Here is a 19840-nt window from a genome sequence, read left to right as displayed (position 1 = left end):
AGCATTTAGTATTTTAGTTTTAAGTAAAATTTCCGTGGTGCTTGGCGACTGGGCTTCTCCCAGTTGTGCAGTCTATTTTGTGCCTTTAAGTCATTCTGTCTTCTGCGTTAAATTCACCGTAGGGCTGTTCCATGGAAACTATCGCTTTTCTTCCCTCTAATAACATCTTCTGATTTGTTTCGTTGCGGGATCCAAGACAGTCATTCATTAATCCCTGGGACGCGCCGGACTTCAGTGGCGGTTCGGCTTACAGGAGTTGCAGCGGTATGGGAGGTTGTGGCGGGCTTGTCCCAATTAAAAAAAAAGGTTCTCTCTTCTTTCTTGATAGAAGCGATAGAGGGGTTGTAAATACCGAGTGAGGGTTCAACCGATATGTTCTATTTAAAACAGTGACGTATTCTTTATTTTTTTCTAATACAGTATAGCAGTCAGTTGAAGTAACCATGCCGTCACAGTACATGTTAGTATGTAGTAACATATCAACTTAAACAGTTGTAGGTTGTAGTTGCATAATCCTCATAAAGTAGTATCTGGTCTCACTGGTGGCGTCATGTGAACTGGGCCGTACGCCGCGCCAATGATAATGACTTTGAACGGCCTCGGCACTGACTCTGACTTACAATATTAATTGACTGATTCGAAACGCACGTTTTTGTCGGTTTTCGGCCGGTCATTAATTCGTTATTTATAGCGTGCCAATGTTTTGCTTGAGGATTGCTTCTTATTGCATAATGTTGTTTAACATTCCGATCTCGATCTGATGTTTAATGGTTTTAATTTTAAAACGTTTTTTAAAGGAAGTGTTGTAATAAATGTTAATTTAAGTGGGTATTAAGTACGCACACCTATTTTTTTTTGTCACGTTGCTTCTCGACTCTCTGCCACTCTCAGAGATATTTAATGATAACTTAAACTGTTCCTTAGTAACGATTTTGTATCGAAAACAATGGCTAAGGACTGAATTAAGTAACCATTAAATACTCTTAGTACGAGGGTAAGGGTCTGTTTTACAATGACTGATTAATTTGCTGTTAACTTTACACTGACACATGTTTATAACATTTTATTTTAAAGTAAGCCACGTAGGTACGTATTTTTAATCTTCTGCTATTGCGAAAAGACGAGATCGACCAAAACGGTTACGAAAAGAACCAAAACAATAATAGGTACTCAAAAGACTACAAAACAAAAGTCTTTATCATACATTTCAACCCAAGGTTTCTCAGAATCAAAAATTAATACGAATTACATGTCTTATGAATAGTTCAGTACCTAACCTATACTGACATTTAGCTTCGTGAGTGACAGTCTGAAGGCTAGGTTAGTAGGACATCAGAACCATGTAGGTTGTATTGAAGAAGTATTTATACGTATGAACATGTAAAGGGACACTTGGGCCGTAGCTGTAAACCTGTGGACGTTTGTTCTGGAAGGACAATGGATAGGAAAGTTATTGTATTGAGAATAATACTCAGATACGATCGTGTTTGATGTCATATGAACAAAACAGAGGGTCCAAATGTGTGTGCTTATAGTGAACACTTTTCATTAGATTTGTTTTTAGTTTCAATATCATAAGGATGTTAGTCACGATCATTATCGTGGCAGTCTTCTTTACATAAAAAGGTTTGCCGCATTCCCACTAAAAAAATTGAATATGGTAGTTTAATAATTTGAGGTTTATCAGAGAGCGACTCTGCCAAGTTTTGTTTAATGTGTAGTTCATTAGGCTGGTTCTTTTTTTATGGGTATAAGCCATAAACGAGCAAACAGATCATATGATGGCAAGAAATCGGCGCTGACTATGGATACCCGAAACACCAGAGGCATTATAGGTGCATTGTCGACCTATTGGTTAGGAATTTGAGGATTGTTGAAGATTCGGGGATTGGTGATTGGGTAATTGGGTCTCCGGTAACGTCACTCATACGACGAAACATAATGTAAGCGTTGTTGGTTAGATATAACACATAAGCTATTTTCTATCCCACAGAAACACTGGCAAAGCCGCTGATAGAAGCTTACATACAAATCAAATCAGGGAACAAATGCTTTACAGTTTTAAGCAACGTGATTCACTGATGATAACCCATTCATAACTTAATCTTCTTCATTCACCAATTTGCCTTACAATTGTTTTTCCAATTGCATCTAAAAAAACTATTGTAGATATCAATTTCAATAGTAAATTAGTAATGCAAGTTATCATTGACCGTGCAATAGTACCTTTTTATGAATGAATTTCTAGTAATCTGTATTCTCACGTTCATTGATCATTGTTATCTTGTACTAGGAATTTTATTTCAATTAATTTGTACTTTACTGTGACAAGTGTCAGCTGATCATGGCATGGGTACGTGATCAATGATGGCTAATGCTATTGTCTTTTGGATCGAAGATTTACAGCTGTAAAGACCAAGGCTTTTTAGTATTTTATGGTAGTTTGTCATGATGGGGAATTATTGGATATTTCTAATTAGTTTTTTAAAGGGAATTCGTTATTCTGTTGTGTTTGGGTCTGTGTACAATATGCCATGTTTTAACGATGGAATATATTTTTTATAATAATTGTCGTGAGACATAAATACTAAAGGAACTCAAAATCACGGTTTAATCACGTTAGTTAATAGAGAAAAGATCTACTATTTTCTGACGCGGCAACATACTGATGATGACGTCGCCGCGTCTACGCACGTTGCTCATGATGAAGAGACCCTCTGTGACTCGAAACTAGTAGAGCTTTTCTCCATTCATATACGTGTGTAAACCGTGATTTTTACTTAATACAATACTTTTATCACTACAGTTACTTCTCATTTAAACACCGCGTCAACTAGTTATAAAACGAAATGGTGAAAAACTGCGTAGTTTTATAAGTAAGTACTCGTATTAATTTACAGATACCTAACACGCAGTACGCACGCACTCAATTGGAAAAATACTAACAAAACAATATTCAAATATAGAAGTTAATTCAGCTGAATCAACGGGTATCGGGATGGTGTCCCGCGGGAAATAATGTATGTATTCATGCACCTCGCGCATTCGGCCCGCTTTGTTTTCCATATACAGAATATGTAAATATGTATATTCGTGGGTACATACAAACGAGCATGTTTTGTCCGAACATGACTGACTTCTTTATGTAAAAGGCTTGCTCAAAGAATTAGTCTTTAGTCACCCATCGAATATAGAAAAAGGCTTATACACTGACTACCGCACCCAGAGACATTTATTGATAACTTTAACTATTCTTAAGTACTGATTTTGTATCAAAAACAATTGCCAAGGGCTAGGTAACTATTAAATGACTCTGAGTACGACGGTAACTTTTTGGCTGCACGGTTTGGTGTCTTGGTGACTGGGCAATGTGTAGCGGACTCAATTCCCGCATGGCGCAACTCTTTTTGTGTGATCCACTAATTTTTGTTTCGGGTCTGCATGTCATGTGTATGTGAAATTGTATGTTTGTAAACGCACTCACGATACAGGAGAAAATCCTAGTTTGGGGCAACGTTTTTTAATTTAGAAAATGCCTAGCTACAGGCTTGCTCGACTCTACGTCTACACGTAAAAAATTGCTTGATTATATATCAAATATTAAGTAAGAATTCTAGATTAATAAATAAACTTATATGGTAGTTTTAGAGAAAAGCTCTACTAGTTTCAATTCACGTCTAAACTCATACTCATACTCCAATAGTTCTCGATTAAGTAGGCCATAGCATTTAAGCATGTCTTACTGCCACACTCAGAGACATTTAATGATTACTTAAACTATTCCTTAGTAACAATTTTGTATCGAAAACAATTGCTAAGGACAGGGTTAAGTAACCATTAAATGACTCTGAGTACGGCGGTTAGTCTCTGAACAAAATTCACCGACATTATCCAGCGGGTAAGCAAGCTGAAGTGGCAGTGGGCAGGGAATCTTGTGGCTGATATGATGATGATAATCATGATGTCTTGAGATTGGGACTTGTATGGTACACATGCTTCGAGCAAGTTTATCGAACCTCACGTCCGTATGTACTCTCTATGTGAATATATAAATGTATGTATTTATACCAACGTTGTTTTTACCCATTCAATATGGAGATGCGATGTAGATACGTATTGGATTCTGTTTATTTGTTCCCGATACCGGCAAATTCATTAAGCATTTTGTTTTCGGTCGGTGAATTAGATTTTGTTTTGTACGTTTTCGATTTATTAGTGTATTGTCTAGTTGTACTTTTATTGCATTTTATGTATTAGTGAAATAAATATTTGTTCAATAGATAAGTAGGTACCACTTTTGGTATAGATGTTTGCAAGATACCTAACAGACTGACGGACCATTCAATTTAACGTTTCCAAAGTGCCTAATTTTGGATTAATTGAAATAAATGCTTTGACTTTGCGTCGAAATTGGTGCTTGAGTACATTCATAGTGTATGTAATTTCTGTAATCATTCCTATTTTTATGGGACAGGGAGACTATCGAGCTCCAGAGCAGACGGATCACCTGATGGTAAGCAATCGCCGTCGTCAATGGACACCCGAAACTCCAGAGGCGATTTAACTACCGGCTTATACAATAAATAATAAACTTACCAATAAGATAATGTCCGAGCTCTCCTAGGATGTAGCCGATCGACACCAGCCCCAGCACATACCACTTGTAGAAGCCTTGCAGCTTAGCCCATATACCTCCGTGAAACATTTTGATTTATTCTGTGGACAAACAAGAACATTTGGTTAATTCTTTTGGTAATTACAATTTTACTCTTTAGGACACATATTTAAGACTTAATTAAAAGATACTACAATTTAACGCATATTGTATATATTTATTTAAGGAGACGACTTAACAAGAATTAGTACAAGTATTCAATGAAAATGTTTAATTTTCATTCTTTCTATTTTCATGACGATAGCGTGTTTCTATCAGTTCTTATTAACACATTGATTAGCTATATTTTTGTAATAACTATCGTGAGACATACTAAATTAACTATTTGTAAAAATCACGGTTTACTCACGTAAATTAATGGACGCGAAACTAGTAGAGCTTTTCTCCATTAGTTTACGTGTGTACCTAAACCGAGATTTTTAGTTAAAATTAAATTGGTTATCATTAAGAATCGGAGATTAAGCAAAATAACAACCGTTTGGTCCAACTGTTCGCCAGTTTTGTATTTAGATGTTACACAAATTGTTTGAAAATGTTTATTCAAATGAAATGTAATATTTCCATTACCCTCTAAATTAACTGACTATGTGTGACACTTACTTCGAGCCTACATAATAAATAACTACCATATAAGTTAACCAAACTATAAATACACATGTTCAAGCCTCAAAAGTACCGAGTATCGGCGAATATCAATAGTTGCAACACCGGATGAGATCAATAACGTGCGAATAACGCGACTGTAGACATTTTAATCACCGCCATGTGTGATTGGCCTCCAATTACAATAATTAGGCCTTATAAGATCTAAACTGTATCACGTTCGTGACATAGTTTGATCTTATTTTGAAAAGGCTGATATGGGCTGAATTACTTAGCTATTAATTATACTATGTGTGTAGGGTCCTGACTCTATAACAGTTATGTTGCCGGTTTAAGACGCCAGCTTCTCATGCATGAGAGTGAAGGTTCAAAATCTACCAACGGCAAGTACCAGATTATTTAGACACCTCTGAGAAACGGTGAAGGAAAGCATCGTGCGGAAACTTGGGCTTATAAGTTTGAAATCGCCAACCCGCTTTGAGCAAGCGTGGTGATTAATGCTCAACTTCTCCGTGTGAGAAGAGGCCTTTGGTCAGCAGTGCAACACTTATAGGCTGTTGATGTGTGATGAACATTATTATTAAATGTTGTACAATTAAAGGTTTGTTATCTATCATACGGTCTTTCCTAACTTAATCAAATGTTAAATCATATAATGTAGCTTTATGAAATTGAACCCATTTCCACTACCAGCCTATTACCCACTAGGCCAAGTGTCTATGGCCAACGGAAACGAATGAATTATGTGTCGTGACAAGTTGAGGCCTCGTGGAGGTCGGCTAAAGTAGGTGTTCTGTTTTTTTGCTCATGTCAGCTATGTGACATGTTACTCGTGACTTAATTGGTTGATTATCATGTCATACTTTTGTAGTTAGAGGGCTAGTGGCCACAAGTGTTATTGTGGTACAAGAGACACTGAGTCTCTGATCTGGTAGAGTATTTATCCATATTTTCGGCGTTGATATAGCTATATTGGAGTTGTGGACTGCATAGAGAGTTATCGGGGCCCCGGCTCAAAAAGCAGGAGTTTTCCTCATTAAAAAAAACGGAACGGGGTTGGTTTTAGTCAGTAATAGTCTAACATCGCTCTCGGCTCGCCTAAGGCGGGAGAAGTCAAAAAGACACGATTTACGTTTCTTTTCAGAGATTAAGGTCATTTTATGGTTTTTAAGCGAATACTACTAACTAGTATTTTACTTATAGAACCAATTTGTGTTTATTACACGTCACTCTTATTTATTTAAGTGTCTGATTGTCGCAATTAAAGTTAACATAAATTACCTAAGTATTCGAGTTGTCAGTGTTAATGGCAAGTAAATCGAACGACCCATTATTTTTAATGCAAAAAGACAATAAACAATAATGTATTTTATTGAAAAACTAAAGCTATTTTTATGTCATTTTATCTTTAATAGTTTTAGCCATAACCAATATCGATTAAAGCGCAATTATTTCATAAAAATAGCAATCAAACGATTAAAATGTTCATCTAAATATGGACATCAATCTTAGAGCTACGATTGTCATTGTTTAGAGCTCTTGGAAACTGATCTAGAAACTCAATTGTGGATTTATTGTGGCACTATATTTCTTAAGAAGCATTTTTTATAATTAATAGGTCAGCGTTTGGCGACTAACTACAGTTTGGCGTTACGCTTGATAAAGTAGATTGTAGAAAATACATTAGAGAGAGAGAGAATCACTGATACGTGAATTTAAGTTATATGTTAGATGTTGGTTGTTTTAGATCTATTCTAGCGGACCCCACTTCGTCTGCAGCCATTGCCTTAATAAGACACAAAAAAAAAAACATTGATCCAGCTTACCAGGGGTTCATGAAATCGTCCTATGCAATCATCAAACAAAAGACTGACTATACAATCATCAATAAATAATCTGCAATCATACCTCATCAATCATCATCATTACTTTAGGCCACAGCAGATCACATAAACACTAAAAACAAGTGACATTCAACATCATATTTTAGGAACCGCGATTAAAGTGTCAGGGAGACCTATTTTTTGGATAATGAATACGTAACAATGACCCAGATAGGAACCTAGATGCTAACAATGATGTAATTAAGTGATTTTGACGTCGCCATTGCGTGTCACCATTGTGTTGTCCTCACTCTCAACAAAATATGTTAAGTAAGTAAGTAACGAGCTCTTGGAAACTCAAACTAATTATACTTGGATTATTCTCAAAGAAAATTTATCTTTTAGTTTTATTTAAGTTTGGATTTCTGAGATTGCTTTGAAGTAAGTATTAGGTAAAGCTTTTAAAGTTAATTTAATGTTTGTATACCTATTAATTATTTTTATAAGTATCTGAGTTTAGTTTAGTACCTAACTAAATGGCTACGTTCCTACTCCTGTTTTACGAGCCAGACCCCGGTAACTCGCTAGGTAATGCGTGGCACCGGATTAAATGAAATTAAATGATTAAATGAATCTAGTCATACATCATTGCAACTACTACCTTATTCGTATTTATCAGATCACGCTTTAAATATTCTGCTTTCTGCAGAAATATACCTTACTATGTCGTGAAATTAGATAAAAAATTAAAATAAATAAAGATTTACTACGGCACTCAGAGACATTTAAAGATGACTTATACTATTTCTTAGTAACAATTTTGTATCGAAATTCATTGCTAAGGACTTTGAGTACGGCGATTAAATAAATAAAAGGTAAACTATCACTTAAGTTACGGTACCAAAAAAGATTACTCAAATAACCGTGACATTGAGTAGACGTTGTATTAAAACAATTGAAAGTTATCTTCTGTCAACACTCACTCAGTGACCTTCAACTGTAGCCTTGCTATTGAGTTCAAATGTTGAATCGTCGTATCGTCACGCCTTTTATCCCCGAAGGGGTAAGCAGAGGTCCACATTACGGCACGTAATGCCGCTATACAATGTACTTCCACTTTTCACCGTTTATGTTATAAGAATCGTATGTGGAGGTGAGCCTATTGCCATATACTGGGCACAATTCCAGACTCCGTGCTATTATTTTCAGAAATTTTCAAACCCAAAAAGCCCAGTAATACTTTGCCCGACCCAGGAATCGAACCCGAGACCTCTTGTCCGGCAGTCGCACTTGCGACCACTCGACCAACAAGGTAGTCAGATAATTAACTAAAGACATAAATAAACTTCCTCATTAGCAACAATTTCACGGCGCTTCGTCTTACAATAATCGATTGTAATAGATTAATTGCATTTGCTATTTTCATGCAAAAATTAGGCACAGGTTTTAGATAGAGACTTTTTATTTTAAATTAGCTCTCTGCTAGAGGCTATAACTGTATAACATTTAAAAGATGTTTCTTGGGTAGGTTCCAATCCTATAAAATATAAAAATTAACTTATGTTGTTGGTTGTATGTTAAGCTTTCTAATGTAGAAAGAAATTTCCCTTTTGGTCTGGTAGTTTCTTTTATTTAGGTATTTTTTAAAGTAAACGTTGCCCCATATTAGCATTTTCTCCCGTGTCATGGGTGGGTTTACAAACATACAAGTTTACATACACATCACATCCACCACAATTTGTGAATCACACAAAGAGTTGATGGCAGTCCCTTAACCTGCAGTCACTCTTTAGCTACTCGACCCATAAACAAAATTTCACGAAATCTGTACGTCTCTTTAAGGCCTATATTAAGGTCTATTTCCATTATTTTATCATACCTACATTGAAATAACAATTTATAAACGCAGATCTAAATAAATAAACATGAGCAATGTAAACTCCGGAGTCATCACTCGGGTACAATTACACAAACATCTTATAAATCGTTTCTATAATGAAGATGGGATGCCTCACAGCAATTTGTCATCTGATTGAAGTTTGTTTTTGCTAACATTACTGAGTGTTACCGAGAAATCGGCGAGAGACTGGGAATGCAAAGCGAGAGGAGTTTACACGATCCGAACGAATATTGTGTAAGTAATACTTGATTTATTTAGTGGTTCCTATCCTTTAGATTGGGGGAGTCGAGTCTAAATAGACGTTATACAGAACAATGTTATCTGATACGAGTAGAAAGTGACTACTTATACATGTAGAAGATGACAAATACTAGTTAGGAATACTTTATGCCAAAAACAGCATCAGTTTGTACAATTCTTTATTTTAGACCTTTTGGGGAAAGAAATATGCAAAAATCTAATACTATGCATGTGCTCCAATACAAAGCAAGAGGAATTTTAAATAATAGAATGACTTCTGCTAGCGGCTTCACGCACGTTTCCGTGGGATAAAAAATCACCTGTCTGTATACCAAATTTCACCAAAATCCGTTCTGTAGTTTCAGCGCAATTGATGGACAAACAAACTTTCACATTTGTAGTACTTACTCGTGTTATGGTGTAGTGTGATACCTAATATTCTTTTAATAATATCATCTAACAATAACACCTTAACGACTAGCTATTGATAATATAATCCACATTAGCACAACTATGTGTGTCTATCTACCATATCAATACAACAACAATCTTAATTGTTATTAACTTTTAATTCACCTCCATCGTAAACTTGTCTGCTTTAAGGCATAGCAGACATAGAGGGCGTCTTTGTCCTCAATTGTAAATTAAAGTTAGTACGGTTTAAGAGATCATTTATTGTAGTAATTGACCCACATATTTGTTCACAGAAACTTATTCTTTATAGCCATTTGATCCAATTTTCTAAGTATAAGTATTATTTCTTAATTAATAGTGAATTATAGATGAATTAAGATTTTGTACTGTTAAAAGCAAAGAGATTTTTTATATTGTTAAGTTTCGAAAAGATTAAGATAATGCATTTTGTATATCGTTTTGACATGAGCAAGCAAACTATCGTCTGAATTTTAAATGGTAATGTGCCGGTGATGAAAACATTTGCACTTTTGTATAGAAGCATGGCTCTCCCACTAAAGCATTGAACTGGTACGGTACTTTTGTAGTTCTGATCCAAGATGACTTTTAAAGTAATTATGCATACATAATTATGTATTATATGCAAAATAATTGTTTTATTGAGAAAAACTAGTGAGAATATTACTTTCATCACATTTCTTAATATTTAGTGGAAATGGTTACTAATGATTAAGAAACGGAATCAAGGGTAGGTAGTGTTGAAATCCACCGCGTTTACGATACGACAACTGAATGTCACCGGCCATCGGTGTGATCGCGAAACTACGGGGAGGGAATTCTTAATTAAAATTAGCATTTACATTTTGTACGTTAGAGTATTGTTAAATCTACATTATTTGTCTACACATATCATGTACTAGCTACTTCATCAGATCTGCTCGGCTTCTATTGCGATAAATAAGTGTGTCATGATGTCATATGACATCTAAAGCCTTTCTCAATAAATGGATTATCCAACACAAAAAGAATTGATCAAATCGGTACAGTTGTTTAGGTGTAAAGAAGAGACAGAGGTGAGTAACTTTCTCATTTATATAGTTTTTCAACCAATCCTCCAAAGCCTTTCAGGATTAATGCACTATCCAACACAAAAATAATTATTCAAATCGGACCAGCAGTGCTGGAGATTAGCGCGAACAAACAAACCAACTCTTCAGCTTTATATATTACAGATAGATCTTTCTTTTTCAATTATAGAATATATAGATTAAAATAGAGTTTTAATTTTAGATGTACATAATATTCTTATTTTTGTTAAAAACTTTTTAGTTCAGTTTGAAATAACTGACCCTTAAATGGAAATAACTTTTACCTTCTCCATAGTCCGTTTCTTTTTACTTTTCGTTGGATTGGCAGGTAATTACGGTTTCGGTTTCATTTCGAAATCCTATGTAAACATTTGCTCGGAGTATCCAAACTCTTGTTGCTTTTTCTAATTGAGTCTGGTTAGTCGCAAGTGGGAATCGATATATGAAATGAAATTTAACTAAGTTATTTCTACAATATGTTTTGATGGTTAAAATAATGATTATTTCAGTTGAAATTAAGAAAAGCTTCATTATTAGCTTGGAAAGATCGTTGAAGTTGAGACATTTTTTTAAACGTTGCCCCACACTGGGCTTATTCTCCTGTGTCGTGGGTCAAAGTCATAACTTTACATACGTTACACATGAAACCCAGGCCCATTTATTCCCAATTTTCCCCATCCCCGATACTCCAACAACCCTTAAATTCATCAACTCCCAAAAAGCCGGCAACGCACTTGTAACGCCTCTGGCGATTGCCGGCTTATCCCATTAAAAAAGCAACAATTTGTGGATCATACAAATAATCTCTTCTTTACGTTAGATACAATTGATTTCTAAATAATATCTTCAGTTCAAAATAAAAAGAATTGCACCCAAACCTCTCTAGGAAACCACCATGACATCATTATGATCTAACAAGATCCGGAACATAGTTAACTAAATTTTTTCTCCACAAAATTATTCAACATCACTGATTACGGTATTTAGGGTTCCTTCAACGCATCGGTTAAGTCATTGAAGTGTGATAATTTTTTTTTCATACTTAACTACCAGCTGGTTAATTGGCTCAAATCTGCAAATTTTTTCATTGCATTCTCAACTCTATGTCGTAACAAATAAAGTCAATGAAGTGTGCAATTCTTTTTTTTTATAGTTGAAGTCTAATTTACAATCAGTACCATCTACAATTGTCTCCATTATGTTTAACCAATCAACGTATAATCGGCCTCAACGTTTTTTGTCATCTGTACGAAAATATTCAACTGTTTTATAAATTGTCCTTCACAATCGCATGGTTGGTTAAAGTGTAATTCATAATTTCATGCATCGATTATCTTATTGTTACGCATTCTAAATTAAATGGAATACGAATATTGTAACAATAGTTTCTTTGTTTATGCGACAAAGAGTTTACGATTGAGTGTTTATTTTTGTATGAGACCTATAATTCGCATGGGTGGCGGTGAATTAAAAAAAAGAATGGATAATGTGGAATTTCTTGGTTGGATAAGCGGACATATTGAGGCTATCGTGGTAGAATTTTTCATAAGGGGAGTAGGAACTGAGGTATGGTGTCCAATCCTAATGATTAATTTGATAGCCAACCTCTTATATACGCTATAGCAACTTCTATTCCTTACGCTATAGCAACTTTATTCGTTTCGATTCCCGCATGGACCAAATTTTTGTGTGAATTATTGTTTCGGGTCTGTGTGTCATGTGCATGTGAACTTATATGTTTGTAAACGCACCCACCGCACAACAGAAAATCCCAGTGTAGGGCAACGATTATTAAGAAAAATACATTAAACAAATGATTTGACTACAATATTTCATTTTGTTAATATTTCTTCTTCCTCATAATAATTACCATGATACTACATATCTCTTGGGGAAACCATAGGTAAATTAATTACATGTATGTAATGTAAGTATATTTGCGGAATGTAAAGGGTTAATTATGAATGTTTGTCTCGCACGTCTATTCAATTATGGTTTCCAAATTACTTGAATCCGGAAGTAGCGGCACTTATACAACGTGTAACAAAATACCCATATACATCAAGAAGCCCTGATGAATACAGGTTGAATAGAATCTCTACACAAAGTTTCAGCTAAAAATAAGTTTAAAAAAATTTTTGTACCAAATACTTGATATCGCATAGTTCTTGGTTTCAAATCATACAAACGTGTCACAACACTACAGGGGTCACTCGCTAATATTACGAAACATTTCTTCTGTCAATCTGATCGCCTAGTACCTGTCTACCTAATTTTGATTCGCGCGGCGGCGCGATTGGAAAAAATCATAACTTGGTGCCATGAAAACATAACTTTAAAAAGACCCTTCCCGTATCGTTTGGTATGTTATCTAGAAACCGTGCACTTGATATGTATACACCCTTTTTGTTACACGTTGTATATGAACAAACATAGGTAGGTATTATTTATGGACATAGAAGTAGGAGCATAAAATGCCTTTGTCTCTTTTTAAAAAACGTTTCCAAACATTAGGATTGTTTCCTCTAGTCTGTTCGGAATGTTCTGTTTTAACCATTTTCTTACAAAAAAACAAACTTAGCAGCGAATGCGTTTAAATGTTGACAAACATACAAGTTTTTTTTTTTGGTATAAGCCAGTTAAAAAAAACGAGCAGACGGATCACCTGATGGTAAGCAATCGCTGCCGCCTAATAATTAATCCTAGCATTCACCACAAACCTAGGCCTTCTCCCTCTATAATTATTAAGATCGATAAGAAATCTGTACCAAACAAGGCTTGTAATTTCTTCAATTACAAACTGTTTAGGTACTTTACTGAGTATTTCTTTAATTAATAAATTAATTATTCACAAGGAGCGACTGGTTAGTTGAGAAACAATAGACAACCATCTAAGGACGGCTCTAAATGCTTGATTAATATTTAAATTTGCTGGAATAGTGCTCTAAATGGCTCGAAACGACAAGTAAACTGGTCACTCATTACGGACTGACAGACAAACTGATGCTGTATTAATATTAAACGCTATGGCTTTGTGAAATGTTTCAAAGCTTGTTAGAAACAGTTGGAGTTACGCTTAAATGGAATTTGATTGCAGAAATAAAAATAATACTCGGTTTTCGAGTGTGATTCCAGGTCGGAAAAAATTTAAATAGAGAGAGGTTTTTGGCTGCATACATATCTTGAAGTTCGAAATTGCGTAGATTAGTCACAAGTTGCATCAGCTAGTGTGTATTGTTATGAGGTGATGACCAACAACGGCTAAATATTATCTTTATATATATAATTCTTCTGTAAGTGTGTATGTCACTGAACTTGGTCTTAAACGACTGAACTGATTTAAATGAAATTTTTGCTGTGTGTTCAAGGGGATCTGAGAATGGTTTAGATTCACAATTTTGTCCGCTGGACAATGTTTTTTTAATTAATTTTTAATTTATTAGTAGTTGTTGATTTTGGAATGTTTTACATCGGATCCGACGGACGGCGCTACCATCGCAGTGTCAAATATCAATGACGTTAGATATTGTCATAACATTTGAATAATAATTTTCATCAAAAAGGTCCAGAATGTTTTAGCTTATTAAAAAAGTTTAAAATTTTCAAATTAACGTGTAGACAGGACAACGTCTGTCGGGTCCGCTAGTAGGACTATAAAATTATATCGTTTAATCTTTTTTTTTAACAACATCATGGCCTTGAATACAGAATATCAGTGCGACAATTATGCTGCTCTTGGTTAGACCTTGCTCTACAATCTGGAACTATGATGGAGCACCTCGATAACATCTTAAGCATTCTTCCACGTATTGTAGCTTTTGTGTGAACTGCACCATTTTGTGTGGAACAGGTGAGTCATCACTGATGACTGGTCATGATCACTGATGTGCTTAGTGCTGTGTGGCATGGTAAGTAAGTAAGGACCGAAATTAATTCTTTGTAATTACACCGATATTTGATATTCTTAGTTATATGGAGTTTTTATCAAAAACCAAGATCAATCTAGAGATCTGTTATTTATTTCTGCCGTAAAAACCTACAAATCAGATCAGAAACTGGTCATCAGTTGTACCGGAGACTAAAACGTTTATTTAGATAAAAGTAAAAAATACTTCTTGTATCATAATTTGGCAGTTTTTCAAAAAGCTAAGCTCAATATTATTTTATACCACAACCACAACAAACAACAGATAACACACATTTAATCACGACTGTATATGTATGTTATATTAAACGAGTATACAACACAAGGGTTGCCACCCCGCATTATAGCATCAGGTTTCACACAGACACGTACTATTGTTCAACTCTTAAGATAATGGCTTTCTAAAAACATATATACACTTCTAATTAACCTGATATTTATTATACAGCGTTTGTTTTCTATAGAGATCTTATTGTTTTGTTTTATAAGCTTTGATCTTTGAATTGTTTACAAACGTTGTTCTTATCCTATTGGGTTTCAGTTAAGAGCTTGCAAATTGTAAGATCATTGAGTGCTTGTTTTATATGTATATTAACTTTACTCTACTTTTTACTCTTACTGACTCTTAATTACTAATGTGTGCAGGTACTTATTTGAAGGGGGGGGGAATCATATAATGTCTTCTCCCACCTTGGGCGATGTGAGAGGAAGTGTCAGACTCTTACTGACTAAAACCACCCCGCTATTCAAGCCGGAGCCCCGGTAAACCCGCTAGGTAGTCCGCAGCTCCAGATCAGGCGTTAACCCAACTGAGCCTCATCTGTGGTAGTCTGGTGGCTCTTTGAGGTGGTATAGATATAGGTAGTATTATTTTTCTAACCTATTAAAATAGAAGCGATACGAGCAAGATGGATCACCTGTACCCTTAATACGAGTTTGCCTTATGTTAAGCTGGCGCGAATGAACCAACCAATCAGGTCCTTATTCATTATTCAAATATAACAAAAGGTACTAACATTTTTCCCGTTCTCCTTCTCGGTCATTTCAGTAGGAAATCACAGAGTACCTATGTAATTAGTGAATAAAATTCGGAAGTCATTTGATTACATGTAAGAAGGCTAATATTACCAAACAATTAATTGAAGGATTGTGAAGGACAGACGTCAATTATCATTTATTTTTTAATAGTTCCGGCTATACAACCAGCCAAGTAATTTCAAATTAAGAATGCGGATTCTACACACATGACAGTGACATATCTCGGGAAATGTCATTAAGTGAACGAAAGACCGAGTGAACGAGTGAATGAATGGAATGAGTATTCTTGTCACGTTTCCCGCCATGATACTGTATGGGCGAGAAAATATTAAACATGTATCTTATAACACACAATGACTATAATATTGGGGATGTCGTAATATACATCGTAATATCTGATTCATGAAACGTATTGTGTAGATATTTATATGTGTACCTAGTACGTTAATATTACTATGTATTTGATTTCGTTGAAATGATTTTTCCCTTTTGTACCCTTTTTGGTACGTTCATATTAGAACATGATTTGGAAACTAAGCTAAACTACCCAATTAGGATGATTTCAAGTTTTTAGAATAGGTTTTGGGTAAGTTGTAGTAAGTATACCTTTATTAAACTAAGCTAAAGGTAGCAAGAGCAGACAAAGATTTAAATAAATATCGCGGTTTTATCTCTACTGTTTTTTTTTAAAGATATAAGTAAATAGCGGACGGATCACCTGATGGTAATCACCGCCGCCCGTGGACACCCGAAACACAAGAGGCGTACAAGTGCGTTACCGGCCTTTTCTGCTTTAGGAATTTAAGGGTTGTTGGGGAATCAGGGATTGGGAAGTAAGTGGGCCTCCGGTAACCTCACTCACACAACCAAACACAACGCAAGCGTTGTTTCACGTCAGTTTTCGGCCCATTCGTGCCGAAGCATGGCTCTCCCACATTTAACATTGAGTTATCCTATGTTCTAGTTCTAAGTTATAAAGTCAGATGGTTCTGCTTAAAACTAAATACCATTAAATTACTATTATGAAATTCCAACATATTTACACGCAATAAAAATCCCAAACACCTTCCTAACACAAGGAATAGAATTCGCAAACGGCACGCATACTAAAACTTTTTGTCCTTGCCGATATAATTTACGTTTTTTGCCTATTACGCGAAGAAGTGAAAGTCATCGTCTTGTCCAATTATTGTGGGACCTTGGATCAGGTCGGACGCCGTCTGAATTTGTCACACTGACTATCAGAAGCTATTTATATTGAGTTCTGCTCAGCAATTTGTCCGTGAACTAAGGCTTCCTTTAATTCCATTGTTTTTGTGCAAGCGGTTGAGTTGGTCGGTGTTCGGAATGTTGTTGTTGTTTATATTTTGGTAATGGGGTTTGTGAAGTATTTTGGATAGTAGCATCCTTGATTTTAGAGAAGGTTATTTTACTGGATAAGTTCAGCTCAATTTTCAGTACCTATTAAACACTTATTTTTGACAATCTACAAGCAATCTGAGTACAATTTTTTTTTTTTAATCTGACGATGGAAATGTGATATAACAATTAGGTAGATTCCTCAATCAAAATATTTTATTTTTTCTACTCTTAAGTACAATAAAATATTCAAATAATCACATTTTCATTTATAAATTTGACGATCTACATAATTTTTCCTTGGTATTTATTTAATTTCTATAGCTAATTTTCTAGGAATAAGTTTGCTATTTGACATAAAAATCTGATGACATCATAACGCACTATTTCATACAAAATTCATAGAAAATATCGTATTTACCTAGTAGGAAACTTTTACATTCAAGTCGTTAGATAAATTGATAAAAAGCTAAGCTTGAAGCTACTACCTACTTAGTAGTTGCGTATGCGGTTATACCTAATCACATTTTTTGTTCACACTACATTAGTCATTACAAAACCCAATTAATGAACACAATGACAAACGATTCCTGGAAAGCATTTACCGTCGCCATGTTGTTAAACTAAACATGTTGTTATTTACCTGGTACGACACCTAGGTAGGTCCATTTAGTGGAATACGACCGCAAACTTAGTATTAAAGGACTAATAACTATATAACTTGTTCAAGTATCAACAGTGTTTTATACCAAGTACTATCGATAGTAACAATGTTATCGGTAGAGTGGTATCCGGAGCTGCGGACTTCCTAGAGGGTTTACTGGGGCTCCGGCTAGAAGGGTAGGAGTGGGAATGGGGTGGTTTTTAGTCAGCAAGACGCACTCCCCTAGTCCTCACGCAAGGCGAGAGTAGTCATTGTATGATTTTCCCCGCTTAAGACAAAGCACCAGAGGCAATCACAACTGCGTTGCAGATTAGAGCCCGAAAGTAATGGATATTCCTGGTTTCTACTTGAAACCTATACACAAAAATTAATGCGTATTGTATCTACGAACGGTATTAACCAATAGCACTTAGAACCATTTAATATACATAATGAACTAGATTATGTAAATATGGTCATTTGTTCTCGTTCACAATCTAAGTGGTCTTATTTACCTACCTATTGTTCCAGTACATCATTGCATTATAGCATGACTAATAACAATAAATTATTACCGTTACGTAGTTTGTCCAACTAAAGAATGACTGACTAATAAACGAAGATCTATAAAGAAGTATTTGACAGATATCTAACATTTATGAACATCAACAGTCAGATCTTCTCTACTAAAGAAGAACAATTTCAAATTCCTAATACCCCAAAAGGGCGGCAACGCACTTGTTATAAATAAAAAAATAAATAAAATAAGTTTATTTCATATCATTTTGTCATACATTGCATGTCGAGGAGTCTCCAGTTAGACATAAGAATGTCTGTGTTTGAAGTCTCCGCTCTTCCCTTACATTATAATAACAATACTAAAATTAAAACAAAAAAGGTAAAATAGAAAATACGATAAATTGTAAATATTATGTGCGTTAATGTGTTGGGGGTGTCTGTGTGTTAAGTGTTGTGTATGAGTGTGTTGAGTGTTGTGTATGTGTGTGTTGAGTGTTGTGTAAGTGTGTGTTGAGTGTTGTGTAAGTGTGTGAGAAAGAAGTTTTGAATGTTACTTTGTATAATTTTTATTAAGTCATACGTTGCAAGAGTAATTCTGTATCATTATAGTTTAAATTGTGCAGCCATGAAGTTAATAATTTTTTGCATTCAAATTTTTTTTTGTCATGGATATAAATATATTTATTAATTTTATTATATAAAAACGCTGATCGCTTCGTATATTGTCTGCTGGCAAACTCTGTTTTAGTCCTGGGAACGTTTACTATGCAATATTTTTTTCTCTTTTTCAGTATTTTAGGATCATAAGGTGTCTCTTTGTGCATTTTGAGAATGATAAGAAGGATGTACAATTGTCTCACTGACAGCAGATTACATAATTTGTAAAGGTTTTCAGTAGAGAAGATCCTTTTTTGAAGTACATTACCTTCAGTATCGCTCTTTGAGCACGTTCCAACTCCAGAAAACTAGATTTAGTTGCTCCCCCCCATACAGGTATGCAGTATATTAAAACAGATTGGACCAAAGATACATATATTTCATTTAGTAAATTTCTATGTTTCTCATTATTTTTATCTTTATCTACGTTTATTCTCCTTGGCACAACATATCTCAGCTCTTTGAAAATCCATATCAGTTTTCGAACTCTACTCATGATATTTTCCAGTTGAGGATACCAGGAAAGACGCTGGTCAATAATCACTCCCAGATATTTTATGTTGGAAACTTGTTGGATAGTAGGGCAATTGCAGGAAGTTCCAGATGTATAATCGTCGCATGTGTGGATTCTTAAATTAAGTTCTCTATCTGGTTGAGACTGATTATAAATATTAAAACAAATAAAATTAGTTTTACTTGCGTTCAGGGTGAGAAGATTGTTCGCTAACCAAGTTGCAACAAGAGCTAGTCCTTCTTCTGCACTATTTCTAACTTCAGCCCATGTTTTCCCTGAGAAGACGACAGCTGTATCATCGGCGTACGAAAATACTTTAGCATTATTAATTCTCATGTTACATAGGTCATTAATATAGATTAAGAAAAGCGTAGGTCCTAGTACACTTCCTTGTGGCACTCCGTATGATACATCTGCGTCCTCACTAACAGCTAGGCCAAGT

The 19840-nt window shown here is 35.0% G+C and overlaps 1 protein-coding gene across 1 annotated transcript in view; it reads right to left on the bottom strand.

The window, feature by feature from the left end:
• Positions 1-19840, bottom strand: part of LOC118274702 (uncharacterized) — a 56376-nt gene that overhangs the window by 19303 nt on the left and 17233 nt on the right. The window contains exon 2 of the mRNA XM_035592371.2: positions 4597-4716. Coding sequence (XP_035448264.2) covers positions 4597-4705 — 109 coding nt within the window. The 5' untranslated portion in view covers positions 4706-4716. The remainder of the gene's footprint in view (positions 1-4596; positions 4717-19840) is intronic.

This window comes from Spodoptera frugiperda, chromosome 11 (assembly GCF_023101765.2).
Source record: "Spodoptera frugiperda isolate SF20-4 chromosome 11, AGI-APGP_CSIRO_Sfru_2.0, whole genome shotgun sequence".
NCBI lineage: Eukaryota > Metazoa > Arthropoda > Insecta > Lepidoptera > Noctuidae > Spodoptera > Spodoptera frugiperda.
The sequence above is the reverse complement of the archived record's forward strand: the minus strand, read 5'-3'. Positions and strand labels throughout refer to the sequence as shown.